Below are 17,500 nucleotides of genomic sequence, written 5' to 3' on the forward strand. Positions count from 1 at the left end.
TCCGCAGACGCACCCCGGGAGCCGCCGAGGGCGGCGCTGCGCGGCATTAGCATTCCGAGCACGGGGCCCCCGGCGCCTTCACAAATCAGCGCCTGGCCAGAGCGTCTCTGTTTGCAACAAAAAAAAAAAAAAAACCGACGTGACCTTTCATTTCCACTGATTGCCCCAGAGAAGCTAATGAACATTTCCGCAAACATTTGCCACCGAGAGTAATTCTAATTACGCGGAGTTACGAGGAGGAAGCCGCAGTTCGGGGGCTCTCAAATGAAAATAAACATTTTAATCAAAAACGGCGCCCGCGCGTTCGATTGGGCGAAATCTCCTGGCTCTGGCGTCTACCAAAAAAAACAAAAAACAAAATCCCTCTCAAAGTCTCTCTAGTATTGACAGCTGAAAAGGTCTGCTTAATTTGTTTCCACAAGAGGGGAAATGTATTAAAATAAATCTTTAAACATCAAGCACCTGGTTCTTTGGCTTGATGAATTAAAACAGCCTAATCAACATCAGTCTAATCCTTACAAGAGCGCTCTAATCCCGGCGACGCATCAGCGGGCTCGCTCTGCTCTGCTGGGGATCCGGCCGGCGGCTCCCGGCAACAAGCTGAGCGCTTTCCGCCCCGCGCGGCAGGTGACCGCGCTGTAGGTGACCGCGCTGAGAACGCGCAGGCGTTACGATCCTGCTCGCCCCTCATTTCCCCAGGTCGAATTAACTCGGGAAAGAAAATGATCGGGTTCACAAAGACGACAACTGCAAAGCCAGGCCATCAACGCCGCTTTCTATCTTAACTTCTTCTTATAAGGGGTGTTGAAGGGAAATGGGGGGGGGGGGGGGGGGGGGGGCGGGGTGTCAATATCTCCTCATCTTGCTTTCACATACCTCTGGTATTCAGATTCAACATTCAATAGCAACACCCCTCCATCACAAGACAATACCTTTAGGCACTGTTTTGCATTTTAAGAGGCCAGACAGTCTAACCGAACTAAAACTGACGAATGTTCAGTCTGAGTGCCGGATGTGTGGACACCGGCCCCAGCTGCCTGCGCTGTTGTATTACTGTGCAGCTGTAACCTGCTGACTGAGGCAGCATACTACCTCCAGTATTGTTTCTGCTCTGACAAGCAACATTACAGTCATGAGCAACGCTGATTAGAGCCAGGGGTGGCTACGTGCTGTATTTATGGCATTGTTTCCAGACTAACACAACAAGCTGTGTAGGTAATAGCTTGCATTTGCGTTGCTTTATCAACATCGCTGCTACATTAATTCCCCGTCCAAATGAATGTGCCGTTTTTCTCTTAAAGCACAGAGGCCAGAGACCAGCCGGCTGATTAACCGACTGGCTGGTTAGCCCCAAATGCCTCACTGACTTCCAATGTCATTCAAAAGCATCACCTATGACCTCAACACACGTTTTGCGAGGAAACTACGCCGTGCTCGTTCTGAGGTACGCTTCACTGTGAACCCCTCAGCCTACAGCGCTGGATGGACATGTGCTGCCCCCCCCCCCCCCCACGCCCCCAGAGTTAACAGCTCAGCAACATCTGCTTACTTCGATTATCTGGTGAGAAAGTGCGGGCCAGCCAGACGACCTGCCCAAAAGGAGACCGGGCCGTGCCAGGCGAGATTAAAACTGGGCACCCGGCACCTCGGCCCACAGGGGTGATAGAGAGCTGGCAGGCCCGGTGCTGAAATGGTAACAAAAGGAATGGAGGAGCAAAGGGGGGCGCGGATACTGCAAGAACAGGACAAAGAACAGGACAGCCGACACGGAGTTAAAACATGTTTTTTTTTTCCAGTTTGGCATTCACACGCTTCAAGCTGGCGGTTCATAATTTAGAGGCCTTTTAGTATATAATGGCGCAGACGCTTCGCATAGATTTTTCCAACAGCAGTAAAAAGGCCTTCTCTGCTGTATTTTAATGCACTTACAGGACATTAAAGCATATATTGAGTAATTTAAGGAAAATCTATCAATACCATGTCATACCATGATCGTTGTGCACGTATAAATTAATATTCAGACATCTACAAAAAAAAAGACAAAAAAATCGATGTGTATTTGAAAAGTAACCCCAGGGAAAGTCTTTGGTCAGACATTAAGACATAAGAGCTTCCCAGTCACTCCATACAAGGCATGCTATGTGCTTGGCATGCTCAAAGACACCTCCAGAGACTACTGCATCGATAGTTTGATAAAAACGCGCTCCAGAGGACCTACATTAAGGTTACATATTGACTTCAAAGTAACACTGATGTACATGCTTAAAGATGGCAATATAAGGTTTTTAATTTTCTTGTTAATGTCCGTTCAAGGTCACTTCAGCGAAAAGCCATGCAACGTCAACTCATACAGCCGATCTGGAAGCGCAGCTTTATATTACTGAGGCATCAATCGTCTCTCACGTATCACGGCTTCGCTGCTCCGGAGATGGAGCGCGAAACGGAGGCCCAAACTAACTTAACCCGCAATAGGTCAAACGGCGATTTGACCTCGGCGCACGGATTGAATAATAGGGAGAAAAATGGAGAGAAGGAGGCGGAAGAGGGAGCTCGGCTGGCTTTGAGACTCCGATCACGTCCGCGTCCCGGTCAGGGCTTCGGCAGGAGAGGAGGAGAGCCGAGGAGCGGCAGGCGGATAACGCCTCGCCTCAGAGGGGAGGGGGCGCCGAGAATGACGCTTTTTCAATAAGCAATAACCACGCCGCTTTAGCAACACGTTTTATCCGAGAGAAATCTCTCCAAATTGCATTTAGACAAATGATTAGGCGTGAAGCGCCTCCGAAGGCCGCTACTTATCTGGCACGTAGTCTATTTACACTGATGGATCTGGAAATAAAGAAATTAGGGGGGGGGGGGGGGGGGGGTTCGAGCATTCCGAGCACAATCCGAAACCCGATAACATCGGAGAGCCTCAGAGTCTTTGCGACGCTGGTCCTCCCAGCGCTCCGCGCTTGCAGCTCCCGCTAATGAAAATGCAGACAGCGCCATGTCGGGGAATCAATTCACACTCAGTGCCTTCGGACTTTCACAAAAGCACAGATTCAAAAATAAAATAAAGGGTGGTTAAATGAAACACGTGCGCGGTGCAGACCAGGTAGAACTCGCTGGGAGACTTTTTCGGGAGGAGAGGAGGCAAGGGGGAACCTTCCAGCGACACCCCACCCCCCCCCCCCCCCCGCCCGCGGTCCGGCAGGACTCCTTTCATATCCACCTCAATCAGCCGACGCTTTTCAAAACAGTCATTAGCCACACAAAAGAACGGAGGGGGGGGAACGGACGCGCCGAGGAGCCATTTCCAAAAACACCCATTGAAAGATTTCACTCCAGACGCTTTGAAGGAACAGCAGGGGACGCGGAAAACAATGAGAGGAGAAGGAAGAGGCAGGGGGGTGGGGGGGGGGGAACTGTGAAAATGAAAGTAGACGGTTGTGTCGTCATCTCTGTTCATCTTTTCCTCATCATTATCCCACACACCATTATCACTGATGGTTTCTTTCTTTTTCTTTTTTTTTTTTTTTTTTGAATGCTCCGAATATGTATTTTTCAACTGGATGATTGTCAGAGTTATTATCCTCAGAAAGGGCCATTTGCAGGGACGTGCGGTGGGGGATGGGAAAGCCATCAACCGCAACCGTGCTCGGGGGCTCCGCTCCGCACGGTCAGAAGCCTGGTGTCGGCCATGACGCATCACAGGTGACACCATCGCAGAGAGGCGTGTGACTCTGGCCCGCGGGAGGACGTTGCACATCTCTCCCAATAGGTACGACTGTCTGTTACAAGAGCACTTCTCTTTTGTGCTACAGGCCCAGAGGTAATATATAAAAAATGAGGAGGAACCTCCCCCTGCCAATACTGCTCTGAATTTACATTAAGATCAACTGTAACAGCTCTCAACCCTAATTATATCCAGAGCCCTAGGGCTACCAGATTACACTTTCAGAGCAATTCACTAATCATTGTTGTGTGTTTTACGAAAATGAGCAGGAGAGCAGAGCAAGTAGAAGCCTTTGATCGCCCCCACTGTCATGTGAGCGTGTGTGTGATTGTGGGTGTGTGTGTGATTGTCTGTGTGCATGTGTACATCACTGGGGGCAGAGCTCAAACCATCATATTTAGGTCCATCTAGCTGGCACAGCACAGCCCAGGTACTACAGGAAACACGACTCTGGCGGTTTTCGATCGCCCTGCTTCCCCTCCAGCGCGCTAACAGCTCCCTGCCTCCGTGTTGCGGGAAACCCCCATCCCGGCACAGTGATCTCAGCCAGGCTGGCACTTAGCGGCCCGGTCAGAGCCGGCGCGGCCGAGGCGGGCCACAGCGGCCCACTCTCTGTCTCCTCTTCCATTATCCCCGCATCGTTCCTGGAAACCGAGCCGCCTCCCCAGACGGAGCCCGGCGGACGCCAGCGGGCTGCAGGCACACGCGAGCGGGCAGACAGAGGGACCCCCCCGTCTCCTCCTCCTCCTCCTCCGGGCCCGCGGGCGCGTCTGCTGAGACGCGCCGAGCTCCGGGGCGTTTTAGCGTTTAGGCGGCCGTGGCCCCTGGCCGGCGGACGAGCTGACGGCAGCCCCGCGGCCCAGCTCCGCTCCCGATCAGCTCAGGCCGCGCTCGGGCCCGGAGCGTCAGAAGTGTTTGAGCAGCCACCTCTCATTAAGGGCCGGGCGTCGCGCCAGCTCACCTCCGCTCTGTCCTCTCCCGCACCGAGGCCAGCTCTCCTCCAGTAATCACAGCTGGACTGCGCAGAGACTGCTCAGCGGACGCCCGGCGCGTAGAGCCGCTACAGCCGCCCCGCTGACACCCGCCGGCCTCCGCACGGTCACAGGGCCCTCGCCGGTTACGCACTCATCTCTGTTTGGCAACGCCGCCCCCCTCTCCACGGGCCCGAGCTCAAGTAAACAGTGCTTAAGAGTAGAAAACAAGCAAATCAATAAATATGGATCCACAACAAGAGCGAGGGCAGCACCGAAACACTGTTCTGTGGAGGGGGGAAGGAAAAAAAAAAAAACAGTGAAGGGCTTCCAAAAATCAAGATGGTGCTCGTTGCATGCGGCGCTCAGGCTGTGTTCTCCGACGCGGCCGGGAACAAAAGCTCCGGTCCTTCGGCAACTCCGCGTCTGGGAGCTGAGGGAGAGAGAGAGACGCGTTTGATCTTCTGGAGGATAAAGGACAACCGCCTTCCCTGTGTGGAGCCCTTCCTAGCAGAGATTGCGATCTCAACAGGACGGTCCGGCAAAATAGAGGTCATCCTGCTGGAGCGTGTGGAGGACAGGGAGCCAGCTGGTTCGGGCCTGGTAAGGGCTTATGGCCGCAGCCTCCAGGTGGGTTTCGTTTGCCGGCTCACCTTGACTCTTCTCTTTGATCGGCCGGGAAACACACGCGCCAAAAAAGCAACGCTGAGAGCCTCCTTCACTCACACGGTAAGGGTGTCTCCGCACAGCACAGCCACTAACGCGCCGTGCGCATCTAAGTTAAGCACGCAACAAGAAGAGAGCTGCCAAAACTGACTTTGGTTGCCAGCTCTGTACTGGCATCAGTGTAACACAACGTTCAGTATAACCATGTGAATATCTAAAGTTAGCCAGAGACAAGTGAATATTCACTCCCTCGGAGGGGAGTGAATATTTCTTCCATAGAGCCCTCTATGGAATAAGACTCAGGGAAAGCGGATGGTATAGCTAAGCATATATTTATAAGTCACCCATGTAAGAGCCACTGCGTTAGCGTGTGCCTGGCATGTCTTTCCCTAGGGTTCATCTTCAAATACCGCCCCACTTTTTTTCCAGAATAATTAATCTCGGGAACAATCTCAAGCCCCCAATTAAACAAGCTTGTTAAACGGTAACTGCACGGAGAACAACTGAGAGGGTTTTAATAAAACAGCCCAGGGTGGCTTTTAAAAGGGAGTAAGGTAACACGGCGCGTCCTCACACGGCGCTCCTCTCCCCAAGGACCGCATTCATGCGCCGACTGTGCTAAACAGCGAGCGCCGTGTCAAACACATTTCGTCTGTTTGTACATTTCTGTCTCTGGATCTGCTTTACTGTTTACAGCCTGTTCTTGTTTTTTAAGTTTATGCACATTTTTTTGTGCGTGTAAAAAAAAAAAAATTAACAACCAGCACGAACTCAATAAATTGTCAAGCTTTGCCCCAGATTCCGTTCTAATCTCATTTTGGCAAAGTGAAAAGCCGAGTACTCCATGCGCGCGCATCACTGGCTCGGAGACCTCCGTAGAGCCACGGCTCCCCCCCCCCCCTGCCCCCCCCGCCCTCCCCTCGCCCTCTCCTATTTTCATCAGATTAGCTTATCTAATTTTCCAGTAAACGCTTGCAATGCATCCCCTGTAAACGCACACCAGAGAATCGAAGGGAAAAATAAAAGAGTTGCATGACAGCAGTGAGTCTGATAACTGATTGGCTACCTCCCTGACCCCATTAGCCTATTTGCCCACCTCCGCAATTAAACACAACCAGGCCCGTTTGCGATCTGAAACGAGCGCTGCCCAGTCCGCCGCTCGCGAGCAGACCTCTCTCGAGGAAGACAAAGGCGACGCTTGCAGCCTGTAATTTCGACCGAGGCAGTCGTTGGCTATCCCACTCGGGTCACTTGAAATGCTGGCGCATTCTAATTCCGCTTCGCCCGTTTCTTTTATCTCGTGATCTCGTGCTTTCTCACCGGCTGCCCCTGTTTGCCGACGCTCCTCCGAACATCAGAATGTTAACTGACTGATGTGGGATCTGTCCTGTCAGCAGCTGTCCTGCCTATTTAAATGTTGCTTCCTAAATTTGAATAAAAAAGAACAACAAAAAACTTGCAAACTGCATTTGGTGTGCAAATCTACCTTGTGTTGCATATGCAGATTATATACAGTGCTGTTTCCACAAAGCGTCTTTGCTGGCAATGTGAAAGACTGTAACTCTGTCCCACTCTGGGTAACCTTTTGTTTGTGCGGTAGAATATGACCTCTCGATACATTGTACATAAGGTGTACACCGGGAGCTTTTCTCTCTTTCTTTACTCTCTGTCAACAGAAATACCACTACTTTAAAAGACCTGTGCACACTGTTCATGTTGCAGCCAATCATGAATTTAGCCCCATTCAGAATACACAAAACTGCTGACTTTTATTAGGCGAAAAATGGGATTTGTTTGCACAACATGACAGCCTGCCCTGTCAACAGATCCGCAGCCTACAGTGTCTGCTACTGTCCACGTTAGAATGAATTTTTTAAAAGGCAGGCCATGCTAGGAACACTAGGTCAAACAAAGGGGAGCCGGCAGGGAAAGTGAGCGACGTGCCAGCTGGCTGTCCTTAATTCTTAGGTAATGATGGGAAATGTGATACTCCGTGACAGCTCTCTCTCAATATTTGACAAAGACCTTGCACCACACGGAGAGGCTGAGGAGGCAGACGATCATTTAAAATTTTGCAGGAAACTTCAGGAAAACTTTGTGAACCTTTGATAGAATTCGCACAGGGACTGCTAGACTCTTGGCTTACTGACACCAAGGACGCGCGCCTCCGTTTCATTTCAGTCCTCTGTGCCTCCCCAACAAAAGGTGCGCGTCTACATCTTGGCACTCTCGTTCATCTCCTCATATAGCGTTTCCCCCCGCACAAAGCTTGTCACAACATAAAGAAAACATTCCGGCATTGAGAGATCAAAAACCGCTCTCAACTGTAATCCATAAATATACCTTTAAAAAAAAAAAGGAGCAGCGCCGATTTGTCACTCTGCGGTTGTGGTGGAGCGTGGGACTGACGCCAGAGTGACAGGTGAGTTATGACGAAGGGGTGGGGGATGGGGGGGGGGGGGGGGGGTTTGACTGGCTTTACTATGTCCCCTGGTCTTCTCTTAATGGGGTTCTCAAATATTTCACTCTGCACCTTCCGCCCCTTCCGCCCCTTCAATCGGTTTCAAAGGGGAACGTCACCAAACCAAACGCAAAGCCATTAAGGACTTTTTGAAAATACAGAATCGAGGGCTACTTTCGCCCCCCCCCCCCCGCTGATGACATAAAAGCTTGTTACCTTGATGCGCCAAAAAACCGCGTGCGATTCAGCGGGATCGGCCGTATTAAAAATGCAACGCCTTCTCTGGCAGCTTATGAATTTCCTTGGAGAAATTTTTGCTATGGCAATCACTAAAAATCCCTCCAGCTTTAAGCAGCTAAATAATGTTTAGTTCCAATCTCCTGCCGGTCCCGCGTGAAATGTACGGGAACGTCAGCCGAGCACAGAACGAGGGGGGGAAAAATCAAGGAAGACACTGTCTCGTTTCCATTAAATGATAAAGCAGGTGGGCTGAAAAGAAATGAACTAATTTAAAACGGTTGGCCTACAGGTCAGAGGGAGCCGGAGCAAAATGCGTCTCTGATATTTTTTCCTACCCTGACATACAAATAAAAACAGCATTTTAAGTTCTGATTTCCAATACAGAAAGCTAAAAGGTTTGCGTTTATCTCCCCTGAACCTGTCTGTTCACTATAGAATATTAAAAAGCCTTCAGGCTCAAGGGGGATGTATAAATCTATGCAGTTTTTGTTGTTGCTGTTGTATGGAAGAAAGAAACAGTGTGTTCTACCATATGGGTATAAAATTATCTACCATAGATTTTGGCCAACTAGACATACGGCATGTATTTTCCTCAAAGATGAACGATCACAGGACTAGGATGACAACCAATGCTTAAATCTTATTACAACTAAATAAAATACAAGTCTTTCAATTCATTGAGGTACAATATTATATAGAACACATTAGTAATAAAATGCTCAACCTTGCAAGAATATACCTGAAAACAGAAAATAAGACATGCTATATGTCACCACAATACAAGCAGTACTGAAAGAATAAGTCACTGTTATTTCCATCCCTGATTTTAATGGTGAAAACTCCATGACCCCAAAGGGCGGGCCAGTGAGGTTACCGACCAATCAGCTGGTTGGCGGCGAGCAAGGCGGGGCTTACCTCGTTGGTGTTCCACCTGTGTCTCTCCTTGGGCAGCGAGGAACATTTGGGTAGACATTCAAGCAGCTTTTTGGGCAGGTAAATTTTCAAATGTCCATGTTCGTCTGCAACGAGAAGGGGCAGACCAAGACAGTTAGGGTACGGGCCAACATCAGTACAATCAACATAGCTGTAGCTGTCAATGACTGAGCGGTTCTGCTCAAGGCTGAAGGACGCCCAGGTGAGCAGTGCAGCATTGCAGCCGGCAAATTTTATACAGGGGTGTACTGTCCTCTATCTTTCAGCGTTTTATATATATATTTATTTGTAAGATATTAGTGGTGAGATTGGGCAACAGAGCAAATGCACTTCAAGGTTATTGATAACCGTTTGCATCAAGGGCTCCCGCGTCTTAAGCAACTCAACGTCTGGGCCTCCAGGGGAAGGCAGTCCTACTTTGTGCGCTGCAGCCGCTTTAAAAAAAAAAAAGAAAGAAACATCACGGAAGCAGGAGGATGACTTAGAGTCCTCTGAAAAAGGAGGGGGAATGTACGGATTAGCCACAGGGGGTTTGGGGGAGGGGGGATGGGGGGGGGGTTGCATTCAGTATCCCACGCCGCCCCTGGGCGGCGCTCATCATCTCCCCCGTGTCGTGACAGCACTAAGACGAATGCGAATGCGAATGCATACGCCGCCCATCACCCACTCCCATGGAAAAAAAAAAAATGGAACCCGGATGAAAGCCGTCTACTGATTCCTATAAAAACCCACAAAGGGGGTGGGGGGGGGAGGGGGGGGATCAATAAACACTGTTGCGTGCATTTCCTACGTACAAACTTCTTCCAGCCTAAATTATTTATTTCTTATTGGCAATGTCAGAGCCCATTGCTGTGCGCTGGATCTGATCCACCTCTCCTTCCTCACGGTGCTATTCCATAGAGCTGGTAAACAATACAAGACGTGGTATTTAAAAAAAAAAAAAAAAACACCTTGTACCCTGTCAGTGCTGAAGACTGCTTCTTACCTACAGCTCTCTTCAGCCTGCATCACTACGAATGAACTTTTTAAGCAATTTTAGCATCTGAAAACTCTGGAGGGAATGAAAACAACTCATCTGGCAATCATTAAAAAACCCTCAACAATACAGCCAACACTGTTGTTATACTGAACGTTTACTTTCTGTTCCACTGCTGTCACGGCTTTGCCCACTAGCTGCACATGCAGTGTACAGCAGAATACAGCTGGGCACACATACTCTGTGCTAGCCCCCTAATACGTACGCAATTTTGTATCCACTCCATCTGTTCAATAAAGCACTCCTTACCGGCGTTAACACTAATGATGCAGCTTATCAGACGAGAAGGTAAAGCGTAAATATTTACAGAACAAATGCCTTACCAGTCCATGTGTAATTATGTCAGCTAGCAAAATATTTACCTCGAAAATGCACACACGCAAAATGAAAAAAATGCGAGGCCAGATTATCCGTACGGCAAACAAAGACTCAGACTTAACGGTTCTATAGGAAGCGGCTAACTAGGTAACTTGCTGTCAAGTTACCTTTACATTTCAATCGTAGCCCCGGTAGCGGACCATGGGAATGCCTGGTCGGCAACTGCAGAACAACTGCGATCACTGTGAAACTGATAGGAGCTATTTACCTAATCTTCAGCTGGTTACCCACGTGTCCATATGGCCCCCTTGCTAACGCAATATTTGACATAAAAATGAGAATTACTGCTACTGCCTCCTCCGTGCAAATACATCTGTTGCAGCAATGTTGCTGAGTTTGCTCTTATTCTGAGAAACAATGACAGGGACTAGCTGATCTACTAGTGAAACGGCCTTCTTTGAAAGGGGAAATAAAATGGCTATGCCTGTACCCATGTGACCCAAATGAAACGCCAATATCCTGTATTTAAGCAGTATTTTCAGGATTCAGTAGGTGCTTACAGGTATCCATATCTTGATCAAACCGGGTAATGAATTCCGTGTGCTTATACAGTCTCTGATCCTTCGCTTTTCTTCCACTGCTATATGTAGCGGGTAATCCCAGATGCTGTATAATGTATGCCTTTGAGCGAGGCATTTTCTGTCAATTGCTTCAGTAAATACCCAGTTGCAGGAATACGTTGCCGGCCGTGCGTATGCTTATTTGGATGCAGTATTAGTTCCCGTGAATCACGGCATCTGCTCTGCAATTTGATCACATGAATTTAACTGCTCACCACCCCCCCCTCCTCCCACCCGCTAACATGGCTTTTAGGTATGAGCGGCCTTTCAGACCCACAGTGGTAATGTGACAGACCTCACTCTACCCCATATCTCTCTCACTGCAACTTGCCACCAAGTACACCCTCAGGGCCACATACATTCATAGTCAAACGGTGATACAGCAAGATATAATATAAGCTCACTTATACGTGGTTATAGTGATGGGGAGGGTATAATTCTGTTTGCAAGCTTTTCTAAAAAGAAAAGAGAAAGAAAAAGAAGTGAATCATGTACTAGTGACATGATGAAAAAGTGGTGCTGCAAAAAAAAAAAAAAAGAACATTTCACTTTTGCGCAAGCGAACTATCAGCAGTGGAGCACTTTACTGCAGCCTGATCCATGCACTTGTGCTGCGCGGAACTTTTCAGCACAGTCATCTTTACGCCGAGAAAAAAAAAATCCCCCCTTCGCTTGAGGAAAAGAAATGAAATGATTTTAAACAAAGGCACAGAAACGCGGGTCCTGAGATCAGTCTTTTGAGCGATATTCTGTCTTGCTCCAGTGTAAAAAGCTTTCCATTCCCAAAGCATAAATGCCAGAGGATGATAAAAGGACCGGGCAAGCAACTTATTTAGAGGGTAATTAAGGCCAGTCCATATATCTGACTCCCTTTCTTCTTCCCTATCCTTCTCTCGTCCTCTCCACCTCTCCTTCCTCGCTCTGTCGGCGGACGGCTCCGGCGGAGCAGTCAGGGCCCTGCCATTTTCTCCCATTGTTCTGCATTAGGCCGGGGGCCTTTGAATCGCGCCGGCACTCTCCGACTGTGGATTTAGAGTCAAATTTTAATCACCGGTGCCGCGGCCGTCTGCCAAGCAGCGCCGATTAGTATCTATCTCTCAGGCCGCAATCCACTCAGCCGAGAGCCTGCCTGTCGCTTCGTCCGGGTGCACAGCACACAGCTCGGATGCACCTATAGCCGCTTAATGTACAGATGCAGTGTATGTGTGTGTGTGTGTGTGTGTGTGCATGTGTGTGTGTGTGTGTGTGTATGCACATGTGCCTCTGCGAGCACACCAATCAATTATGCATTTATTAATAGAAACCCAGAGAAGACAGAATTTCAAACAGCTCAAATATCGCTTGCATAGTTAAAACCAAATTTCTTATTTAGCAAGCACTCCGGAGGCAGAGGGCGTGGAGGGCCCGCTCTGAATACCAATCAGTGTTTAGATCCAGCCCCTCTGTTACACAGTATTTGCATGTGTTATCCAATGTCCGACAGTTGATCATTACTGCCAGCCTTTGAAAATGTACGGAAAGTACACATCAAACCGCCTCTTCAAAGTGCAGCCCTAGATCAGAGGACTGGGTCTTAGCTTTGGTAAGGGAGGTACCTTGGCTTTCATCTGGGTAGCATTGTTTTCCGTCTGCGTCGCAGAACTTTACTTTTAATACTGTAGCGTCTCGAGTCGATGGGGAGCGAGAGAGAGGTGTGTGTGTGTGAGTGTGTGGGGTGAGGAGGGGGGAGCAAGGGCAAGCTGACCTTGTCAGGGGCTGAACCAGTGCGATCGCAACCAGGCACTTTACCATCACACAGCTAAAAGACCCAGAGGTCGACTCAATCTAGGGACATCGCCTTTGTGTGCCCGCCATACCATGTGTGATCGTGCAAACATTGTTACAGTTTAACCCCACGGTGCTTCGCTTTGGTTAGGGGAGGGGTGAAGCAAGGAAGAGGAGACAAAGGGGTCTAACCTTCAGCTCTGAAGTAAGTCTCCATAAAGACAGTGCCACAGTAGCAATGGGGGGTGGGGGGTTAGGATGGAGAACAGGTGCCCAGGAGGAGGAGAGGAAAGTCATCGAAATGAGCAGACGGGGAAAGAGCTCATGCAATGTATAATCCCCCTCCTTGCAGCAAGGTTCTAACGAAGATTTCACCGCTACCTGACCTGTGAGTGAAATGTCTGAGCGCCGCGCTTGGTATTCCTCTGGCGTGAGACGCAGAGGCGGATTCGGCGGATTCGGCGGGTTGAGGCGTTTGCCGGCTGTAGGCTACATCCCCGTGCACGGACGCCATGGAAATTCGGGGCCGGCGGGGAATAAGAAAAAAATAAAACCTCTGTTTGCACATGAGGGGCTGAGAGCTGCAATCATACGCTTAGCTCAATTAGCTTTTCTGCACGGGGAGCGCCAGTGAACACCTACGAGCTGTCGCCTTCTCGAAATATACAGGGCCAGGAAATGCCGAAACGGGGGGAGGGGGGGCGTCAGTGACACCCAGACGGAGCGGGAGAGGAAAAAAAGTGAGAGAAGGAGATAAGAGGAAGGAGGAAAACAAACTGCAGAAGCAAAGAGGTGGTAGTGACTGATACGGCCACGGTGGAGAGAGGGGCAGTTGTGCGAAAACTAAAAAAAAAAAGGCACGGGATTGATTTCTTTCTGGGGGAAGAAAGGGGAAAAACGGTGGAGACAGACAGGACAAAAAGGCGGAGAACAGATTGCGCAAGGCCCGCTCAGAGAGAGGGGAGGGGGAACAGACAGAGAGGTGCCACGCGGGATTGCTCACGCACCGTCCGAGGTAATAGAAAAAGGAAAAATAGCAAACGATATGGAAGAGGGGCCACCAGAGAATAGATTTGCTTGAATTTTCCTCCTTGCAAAGTGCCTAACTGAACTGTTAGATTCCCGTGACTGGACCATAATGTATATAATGAATCTGCTTTTATTAGAGCTGGGAGACTCGGATCATTTTGGATTTTATTTTTTTCCTCAAGCAATTCTTGATTTTTTCTTTTCTTTTTTTTTTTAAGGCAGGTTTACAGATATAAAATAGTCCTCACTGACAAAAATACAGACCCAGAAGAAAGTAATATTTTGAGCAAAGTGTGGTTCCAGCTGGGACAGTGGAACTGTACGCAACTGCTTCATCATTCAATGGAGGATCATCATAAACGGTCAACAGTGTATTCACATTCTACGAATGCACAGCTGTGGCTAATGTAGAGGCACTTGATTTCTGCCACCACAAGTGGATGGTCAATACTTGCTAAACCTAGCACTTAGAGCTTATTTTTATGCTGCTTTAACTTAGATCAGCCTTTTACCACATGTTAATAAAACACTCTGCCAGTGACAAACATTTATAGGATCTTTTTTCCCCTTATTGCAAGCATTCTGTTGACAGTTACAGATGAGATGGAGTTATAAGTAGCTGTTTCTGTGTAATGGTATTCCGAAGGAGAACGGTTCAAGGCAAGACTGTTGACTCTCTGCACTGTGGGAAAAGGCTGGGAGATGTGGGTGTGAGTGACACGGAGGCTACAGGCTCGAGGAGGGACCTCGTTACACGGCGCCGTCCAGACGGCAGGACTCACAAATCTCCCCTCGCCTCTCCTCCTCCCCACTTTCCCCCGGCCCGCTCTCCGCTATCAATCAACGGCCCTCACCAGTGGCCGAGCGTGACTGAACGATCCTCGCAGTGACATCACCCTCCCCCAGCTCGGCCAATAAGCAGGCCCGCCAACCCCGCCGGCCCCGCTCCATGGGTGACAGCCTCACGGCACTCGCCGTTTCCCGCCAAAAAGCCTGCTATTCCCCTAACCCCCCCGGCAGTGACGGAACAGAGTGGCGGCTGAATCCCTGACAGCGGAGCCTCCCCTGGTAGCGGGGGGCTGTTCGGCGCTTTACGTCATCTCTTTTATCTCATTCCGTCTGCGTTCCTGCAGATCTCTGCTATCTCCTGCCACACCGGGGCAGGGGGGGGGTCTCTGAAAGCCGCGGTTCAAACGGGGAGAAATAAAAGGCACGGTAACGGCTCGGGAACCAGACGCGCCGTACGCTTCCCCTCTCTCGGGAGCACGCCGGGCGGAAGGCAAAGAACAAAAAAAACCTTCGGCAATCGCACCATTGCGTGCCACTTACACGCCTCCACCACGCACCGCAGGTGAAGAAGGTGTGCTTTTACAACGTTTTTACAACGCATATGCAGCGCCGGGACGCTTCCGTCTACCGTTCTGACCAATCAGTCATGTGTAGCTGTCGCGTACCAAGGGTAGAAGTCTGCCTCCAGAGAAATGTTCTTGCAAAAAAAAAATCAAATCAAACGATTACTCCCCTCGCAAATGAAAAGGGAAAAGGGCTAGTGTTTCAGAGAGGATAGGCGCAAATGATAAACCATCGTATTGGAGATCACCCTGGTTATTTGATTCGTTTTTTAATTTTTTTTCCACCTTATAAAACTGTCATTTCCACATTAAACGCGCATCCCCGAGACACAAAAAAAATAAAACCCAAAAGTCCCTCTGAGACGGCTGCCTGTTAATTATAAAACTTTCCATAATAAAGATAGTAAAATACTCAAAACGCAACATTTAATTCTCCCAGCACAGATATAAAGAGCCGTCTAGGGAAATTTTTGAGAAATTTTCCCCCCTTTTCTCCAAATAAAATTAATGTGACAGGAATAAAGGCTCATTGCACAGCGGTTGAGGGGAGAGATGGGCCTGCATGCTAATTCATCATACTGCTGATAAACTTTCTGAGTAATCCCTGTCTGACTGGGGTACTGGCACACAGAGGCAGCACAGCGCCAACCTCAAGACGTTCATTAAACAAGTCAGACTGCATATCTGTCGGCGCGCGAGCCGGGCTGCTATTTAGGCTCACTTTCAACTTACAAAAGGGTGCACGTGTCTAAATGATTCCAGAACCTTCCTGGGAAACCTTGCAGAGTCACTGGAGCCTGTTTTGTTTTATTTTGTTCTTGCTGTCGCTTTTTTTTTTTTTTTTTTTTTAAAAACGGGCTCAGTGTAGAAGACCGGCTTAAGGTTTGCGGGTTCGGCTCCTGGCCTAGAAAGTGAAGCTGTAAACTTCATCTCAATCCTTAATGTAAAACCATCCAGCTCCATAATTGAGTTATTATACAGCACGTGCGGGATTCTGGGTGATGATAATCAGCCATAGACGTTATCAGGAACTGCAGACCTGAAGTGAAACAGCGTGATCTAATATTGCTCGTCACAGTGTTGTGACTGCTGAGAAAATCCATACGGAGGCCTTGCTGAATGCTCTGCACACGGCTAACAAGCGCTCCTGCCACACGCTCACAACTGCTGCTCCACTTCCTCCCTCCTGCACAGGCTACAGAATACAATGGCCAGGCTGTCCAGGGACCACATGCCCCCCTTTTTTTCTGATACCTGTACAGTCACTGTGGACATTACCATAATTAAATCTCCTTTCTACTGAATGACGCTGCCCTTGCTGAATGGTGAAGGCAGAAGGAACCGGAGGGCTCGTCATATGAGGGTGGACGTTGCTGAGCTGGACTGGGGAAGGGCTGTGTGGGTGTGTGTGTGTGTGTGTGTGTGTGTGGAGGGCTAGTTTCCACTGAGAAGGAAGCACCTGTGGCAGCAATCAGAAGGGGGTGGGGGGCAGTTCTAATGCAGCCTACTACCGAGTGGTGGAGCAGGCGCTCCAAGGGGCTGGTCCTTTGGCTGGGAGGAGGGTGTGCTTCTCCCAGAAGTGTGGGAGAGGATACTCATTCTCACACATTTGTCTACTGCATTCTCTCCCTATCACCACAATAACATCATCTGAACAATACCGGATTCAAGATATTAACATTCAGCATTAGTATTCATTACAAACAATCTGACTGTCATATTTTAAATGGATTTGAATTTGGACCCCAGACAAGGACGTGAAATGAAACTTCGTACACTTCGAAATGTGGTGAAAGAACTTGGACAACCTGTCCTTCCCGGACGGCTGGAAATTACACGCACTGCCTGTAAGTGCTTTGACTTGCTGACAGACAAAAGGATTGACTATTGGGAATATTTGTTTTGGATCCATGGCAAATTAATTATGCATGATCGGAGATTCCGTTTGAAAAGTTTAAAAACCGGGAGCTACGGAGGCAGCACTGCGTCCTCACGGGGGTTCTAATCACCCCCCCCCCCCCACCCAACACACATGTGCACACAGACACACACAAACACACAGACAGACACAGACAGACAAACAGACAGACAGACAGACACACACACACACACACACACACCACCTTGAGGGGGTAGAGGGAAAAGAAAACTCCCTCTGTTTGGACCGGAGCGCTGATCTTGGGATTATCACCAGTTCTGTCCGAGAAGCCAAGTGTTTAGGATTTTTTACAATATCTGTCACGCTGGCTTGCACAGGGCCTCGCTCTGGAGACCGGAACAGTCCTTGAAACTTGAGAGAGCTGACACAAACAGATCTTAAATCAATACCTTCCCTGATGCAAGTGTTCTCTCTCTCTCTCCCTCTCTCTCTCTCTCTCTCTTTCCTGTCTGTGCT

The 17,500-nt window shown here is 49.1% G+C and overlaps 1 protein-coding gene across 8 annotated transcripts in view; it reads right to left on the reverse strand.

The window, feature by feature from the left end:
* The window catches only part of LOC118779983 (calmodulin-binding transcription activator 1-like), a 317,969-nt gene that overhangs the window by 289,775 nt on the left and 10,694 nt on the right, over positions 1 to 17,500 (reverse strand). For all 8 annotated transcript variants that reach the window (XM_036532364.1, XM_036532360.1, XM_036532357.1 and 5 more), the window contains one exon: positions 8,969 to 9,072. In XM_036532364.1, coding sequence (XP_036388257.1) covers positions 8,969 to 9,072 — 104 coding nt within the window. The remainder of the gene's footprint in view (positions 1 to 8,968; positions 9,073 to 17,500) is intronic.

The sequence above is a fragment of the Megalops cyprinoides genome, chromosome 6, assembly GCF_013368585.1.
Source record: "Megalops cyprinoides isolate fMegCyp1 chromosome 6, fMegCyp1.pri, whole genome shotgun sequence".
NCBI classification, from domain to species: Eukaryota; Metazoa; Chordata; class Actinopteri; order Elopiformes; family Megalopidae; genus Megalops; species Megalops cyprinoides.